This window comes from Mirounga leonina, unplaced genomic scaffold, assembly GCF_011800145.1.
Source record: "Mirounga leonina isolate KUSES-001 unplaced genomic scaffold, KU_Mleo_1.0 Mir_291, whole genome shotgun sequence".
NCBI classification, from domain to species: domain Eukaryota; kingdom Metazoa; phylum Chordata; class Mammalia; order Carnivora; family Phocidae; genus Mirounga; species Mirounga leonina.
In genome coordinates, this window is record NW_023270666.1 from 1 (window position 1) to 6563 (window position 6563).

Below are 6563 nucleotides of genomic sequence, written 5' to 3' on the forward strand. Positions count from 1 at the left end.
GTGTCCTCCTTCTAGCTACATAAAGGTCCATCAAAGTTCAAAATAAGTAATTCTTGTGTGTGTGCATTTTTATGGGTGTGTCTTTAGACTTCAGTACGGCATGTGTTACACGGACTACTAGAGTCCAATTAGGAACCAAGTAAATCAAAGTTCTAAAGACCATTTTGCAAAAAGTTTCACTATTTTACCTTTGTATCACAGGTTTCATATCCTTAAGCAATGTATGTCCATTTATTGGATTTTTTACTTCAACATGAAAATATGTAAACATAATTTGATTGCAAACATCAGTATATGAAAATACTGAACTTACTATCTCTGATTCCAGATGTGTAAGTTCCAATTACATGTAAAATTTCAAAGCCTATGGCTCACAATAGACTCTAATGATAAAATATTACAGTTTTAAAACATCTGAGTTGCCAAATCGAAGTCTAAAGAGGTTTGCAATCCCCCATTTTTTCCCACTGTTCTTCCTTGCTGCTGAAGAGTATATTCTTCCTCTCAGAGTATGTTCTGTTTTATTGGCTCCCCTGATCCTAACCACGATACAAGCCAAGGCAGGAATCATCCCATCTAACAGAAAAATGAATGAGGGCTCACAGATGTTAAGCAACTTTTTCAGGCCCATGCAATCAGGCACAGAGGTGGGGCTAATAGCTAGTCTTTAATTCCTCAACTGCTCCTCTGCTGTTACACACATCTGAGCACTGCTCACAGCGCTCCATGGGCTCATCCTGAAACCAGAAGACAATTCAGGGGCTTCTAATTAAAGCCAAGCAAAATAACTAATTACAGCGTCTAGTTACCTTACAGTACCATATTAATAGTGTTCTCAAAGCTGTATGTTCCACATAATGAAGTTCATTAGTTTTCATGCTTAGATTTAGTCAGAACAAAATATACACCATAAATCAAATACAGACACACTTACAGGAAAGAAGAACACATAGGTATTTCATATAAAATGATACAAATTCTTTCAAATCATGTATAAGGAAATCACTATTTTTCAAGGTTTCTTTTCACTCAGCTTCTCACCCCCTTTTCTGAACCAAGAACAAAAGAATCACACATTTTTATGATAATATAAAAGGTAGCAACTAACCATGTCTAGGAGGTTATCAAAAGAGTAAGAGTTGTACGAGTTTTTGTCCTTCAAAATAAGAAGTAGTGCAGAATATCCAATTATCTTCTTCAAATTCGTTAATGAATGAAAGAGTCTGTGAACCAAAAATTTTTACTGGTCTGAGAAGCAATTCAAACATCAGTATACAATATTTTCAGTTTCTTTAATAATGGCCAAACCACCATCATCCTGTATTCACAAAGTGAAACCTATAATGAAGCTATAATGAACGGACACTTCTTTGCCCAGAACTAAGTACTTAGGAAAAAAAAGTTAGTCAAAAGATTTCACTAATAAGGATTCATTTAAAATAGAAAACTTTCTGTATACACCTGAAACGTGTAAGCTTAATCAAACTACCGATACTTTCTACAAGTATCATGCCAAATACTAAGAATATTCAACATGATCACTCCAATAGCTTTAAGGCTTTGTTACCAAAAAAGTGATTTGGTCCTTTACTTTAGAAAATTCTTTAACAAATGTTGAAACAGCAAAAGAAAGCATGAGATTAACTGTCACTCACAAGAATATTCGTTCAGTATACATACTTCAAAAAACTCAAATTCCTGAAAACTTCAAATAAATATTTTGTTGACTTTAGTTTCATGTTCTTGTTCAAAAAAAGAGAAAGTTTTCACAGGTCTGGATAATGAAATTGTCTTTCTCCTTGTTACTTTTCTTGGTCATTAAAATTGTTAATTGTATTCCAATTGTACTTTTATGTCTGAGGAACCAAAGAGATGCGTATGAATCAACCTACTCAAGATCAATTCTGGAATATAATCTTGGTACAGTATCAACTATTGCTGAAGCACTACACGTGGGAAAAGAATTTGAAGGTTTTTTTTTTCAAGTTCCATCTTGTTTCTTTAAAGCTTTATAGAACAGGTAACCCTAAGTAAAGCCACTGAAGAAATCTGTCGAAAAACTTGGCTAAACATGCTTTCAATCAGCCATTGAATCTATTATGTTTATAGAGTGATTATATTATTTTCCCCAATACAGGACGCAATTTTGGACCTACATGTTAAGAACATTTTTGTTGGCATGCAACGACAAAAAAATGTTTAAGAGAATTAAAAATAACTTCTTTTTGCAGAGCACTGAGATTACTTTCAAAGATGTAAGTGATCACAATCAGTAAGTTAATTAACTATGCAAATGTGTTATACATACATAGTGTTAAAGTCTTCTGCATGTGAGTTCAGGCCATCATCCAGCTAAGTTTCTTAGTCTATTCAAATGTTTTCCTAGGTGATAACAAGTGTTTTCACCAGACTAAAAGACAATATGAGTGACTACAATTCAGTTATAGGAACAAGCCCCTCGATTTAAGTTTATTTTTATCTATATGGCAATCTTTATTAGGCTGTCAGAACCTGAAGAATAAAAGTCATGTTGTACTCCCCCTGCTTGTGTTCCCTCTCTCACTGTCTCTCTCTCTCTGTGAAATAAATCTTTAAAAAAAAAAAAAAAAGAAGGGGCGCCTGGGTGGCTCAGTCGTTAAGCGTCTGCCTTCGGCTCAGGTCATGATCCCAGGGTCCTGGGATCGAGCCCCGCATCAGGCTCCCTGCTCAGCGGGAAGCCTGCTTCTCCCTCTCCCACTCCCCCTGCTTGTGTTCCCTCTCTCACTGTCTCTTTCTCTGTGAAATAAATAAATAAAATCTTAAAAAAAAAAAAAAGTCATGTTCTCCATCAGCTAAAACCTTATATGTATTACAGTGCACTGGAGCTTAAACTGAGGGAATGCCACACATCAATGTTTGTATCCTAAAGGCACATGCACAGTCTTCTAACGAGGTAAGCACTAAGAACTGGTAGTGTATTCCCCAAATGCTTTCTCAGGATGCATAAAGCCATTCTGTTTAAAGCAAAGCAAGACTAAACACAGTAAATAAGTTTGGGAAACATTGGGTAAAGCAAAATTTTAATGTTTCAACAATTCATCATTGTGGGATTTCCCAGAGCCTCTAATTTTCTAACATGCCCGTATTTTATTATCACTGAACCGGACCATCACTTAGAAATCACAGTTTTCTACTCTGGTATCATTACTACTGTTTCAGGCAGATACTATCATGTTTGTCAGTGAAGTTTGATCTATACATATGGGCCCTCATACTTACCCTTTGTTCATTTTTTTCTCCTACCTACCTTAACTACAACATAGAAATAGGCAGAATTCTAAATATTTCTGTAACTGATCTCATTACCATTTCTTCTCTTGCACATAGCCCCATTATCCACTTTTAGGCTGAACATCCATCACAAACACTGTCCCCCTCTAATTCATTTTTTCATGCCATGATTAGAATTAACCTTCAAATAGCCATGATGTATTCTTGTTCTCCAGGTGATAATTATGTAAACATTCAATCTACTGTTGAGAGCAGTACTCTAAGTAAGAATCACCTTTAGATGGCAGAAGAGAAAGCTAGAAGGGTCTGGACCCCTGTGGGCACTGTAGAGCTGCTATACCTGAACTGGGGACCTGCAGACTTCTTCCACGTGGCATAAAAATAAGTAGGATAGGATTTATTCAGTTTTAAGTTGTTATTACTAGCAGCCAAATGCAATCCTTAACTCATACACTTGTTCACAGGGACACTTCTGCCAACATTTGAATAAACAGTCAACAGTCTAAGAACAAGAGAGCACCCAATGCTAGCTGCCTCTTTGTTTATAACTCTCTAACTTGTGTTTTGAAATTTCCTACTTAAAATGTCTATGCTAATGACTTGATAATTGTGTATGGCTTCTCAATGAAGTGTGAAGTGCTCGCAAAGCAAATTTACAAATGTCAAGTATAATTTGAGAATTATTGTCTTTTTTCTCTAAGATGCAATTTTGTATGGTGATGTTTTTATAAGCTAAAAGCATAACCAAACATATGGAGGAACTAATGACAGCCCTTCTGGAAAGGTTATGAGATAGAAAATGTTCAGTTGCAAAAACTCAATGACCTGTACCCAAGTCTCTTTCAATATGGCAGCCAGAGAGAGAGCAGGTAGACAGTATAGGAGAATGACTTCTTCATTTCCTCTTAGGAACTCTTTTCTGAATATAAGCCTCACTTTTAAATTCAATAAACCAAGAAGACAGGAGCAGGTGAAAAGGAAAAAAATGGAGGATCTGACCTTATTTTAAAAAATGCCTTCTGTGGGAGAAAAACCAATTATCATTATCAGCCAATGAATGTTTTCCATTTTAAGCCCAGCTCAACCTCAACAGATGCCAAATACATTTGCCACAAGAAAACTGAGAAGATATTCAAGATGCTACCATGAATATATTTTCAAGGATTCAAGTCAACTAATGAAACCTCAAGAATTTGTTTTTCAAATATCTAGAAAGGCAGTCAAAATACTATAACTAAAATTTTAATTAACACTTATAATGATTAGTGATATCAGTTGTGGATCAATCTGTAATGATGGCTTTATATGTTGTATACACTTTTAACATACGGGAGAGAGCATTTATTAAAAAAAGAGGTTCACTTCTTAAATCTGTATTATAAGAAAATCAGAGCACACTTTAACAATTTTAAAATATTATTGAAGTACACCATTTTTGATAGGAAAAAAATCTGGAAGAAATAATAACTAAGCCATAATGAAATAATAGTCAAAACTCCTTCCCCAACATAGGAATCTCCTCTACAATGATCCTAATGAATGGTTACCCAAACTAGGGCATGATGATGGAAATCTCACTATCACAAAAGGTAAGCCTTTTGATTATTGGGAAGCACTATTTACAAAGTCTCCTGCTGTTCTGAGCTAAAGCCTGTACTCACTGTTTCCAATCCTGCAATGTGAAAATAACTGAGCTTCCCCTCCCTCACTCATCTCACAGACCTTCTAAGAGTTGAAGATGGTTTTGATATCAATACCCAAGCCAACCCTTCTCATCCCAATTCCTTATATCATCTATATATGTCAAAGTTTCTAGGTTCTTCTACTTCCTGGCTAAACTCTAGGCTGAGAACAACTGGATATGAAATAGGATGAAATTAAACTGCTATACAATCAAGTATGGCTCTTTATCTCCTTGGATTATAGCTATGATTTATTTGATACCAAATCCCTGGTCAACAAGGTAACCCCAATTACCACATTATACTTGGGAGAAAACAGAATCAGCTTTATAATAATGTTTTACTACTCCACTTGCAGAAATGCACTGCAATAAAAAGTTAGGACAGCTAGTACATTCTCAATACAATTCTTGAAAAATGCTTTGAATATTGATGTTGTTTTTCTATAGCAATACTTATAAGGGATGTCATTATTGATATGGTCTGATGTACATTAACAATTTCATCAAAGATATAAGCCTGTGACCCAAAATTAAAAAAAATTGTTTTATAATCACTTTTTAATAATTATATTACCTGGTACCATAATCCACAACCACCCAATCTTTTGCAGTTCCTGTGATAGCATCATGATGTTGAAACAGTCCCAAATTTCTTCTGGCTTCTGTCAGTGCCATGTAATGGGATGATGAAAGAAATTTACTTATCTTGTATTTCTGAGCTTGTTTCAGGGCGAAATAGTAAAGAATTTCAGCAGCCCTAATTGTATAAAACAGTCATTAATTCTTATTTCAAAACAAACATTTACTATTTAAAATATGTGGTACTGATACAATTTTTAAATGCATTTTTTAAAAAATCCACATTTCAGGACAATTGATAAAAAAGATATTGATAATAAACATTCCTATAAAACCATCTAGGTATCCATCTAATATATCTAGATTATCAATCATCAGAGAACATAATGTCTAAATTGATATAAAGGACGCTTGTTCTAGATGGTCCTGGAAAGAAGCCAGTGCCCACTGGCAGCGAGATAGGTGTACTTATGTATAACATAGTGGAAAAAAAAAAAAAGCTCGAAACAGCAGTAAAAAGTGGATAATGGTTGCTGCCCTTTCTTCTCTCCAAGATCAGCCCAGACACATACCAGGAACTTCATCACCAGAAAGCCATTCACTCTCACATACATACATTAAAGGAGAGACGGTGCAGAAATGGTCACATGAGTGGGAGACTAACAGTGAAGGAGAGGCAGAAAGCGATGGCCTGACAGCTCAGTGACAACAGCTAGTCTCTGTGCTGAATGAGAACATTCAACAACTAGAGGGAAAGTAACAATATAAACTGAAAGGTGATAAAACATATGCTGTCGCTTCTCGTTTATTTTAAAGAAAAAACACTTGGGCTTACGAGTAGTTTTTGAGCAAGAATATGGGGACTTATCATTTTCATGCTTTATTTTTTTCATCAGAGGATATGGTTCAAGACAGGTTTCGAAAAAGTTCTTTAAAAAAGAGATATGGCTTGGGGTGCCTGGGTGGCTCAGTCATTAAGCGTCTGCCCTCAGCTGAGGTCATGGTCCCAGGATCCTGGGATCGAGCCCCA

The 6563-nt window shown here is 35.5% G+C and overlaps 1 protein-coding gene across 1 annotated transcript in view; it reads right to left on the reverse strand.

The window, feature by feature from the left end:
* Positions 1–190: 190 nt before the first annotated feature.
* LOC118026761 (alpha-mannosidase 2-like) overlaps positions 191–6563 on the reverse strand; it is an 8492-nt gene continuing 2119 nt past the window's right edge. The window contains exons 2-3 of the mRNA XM_035029768.1: positions 5529–5711; positions 191–1223 (exon numbers count right to left, since the gene is read on the reverse strand). Of these exons, the coding sequence (XP_034885659.1) occupies positions 1070–1223; positions 5529–5711 (337 nt within the window). The 3' untranslated portion in view covers positions 191–1069. The remainder of the gene's footprint in view (positions 1224–5528; positions 5712–6563) is intronic.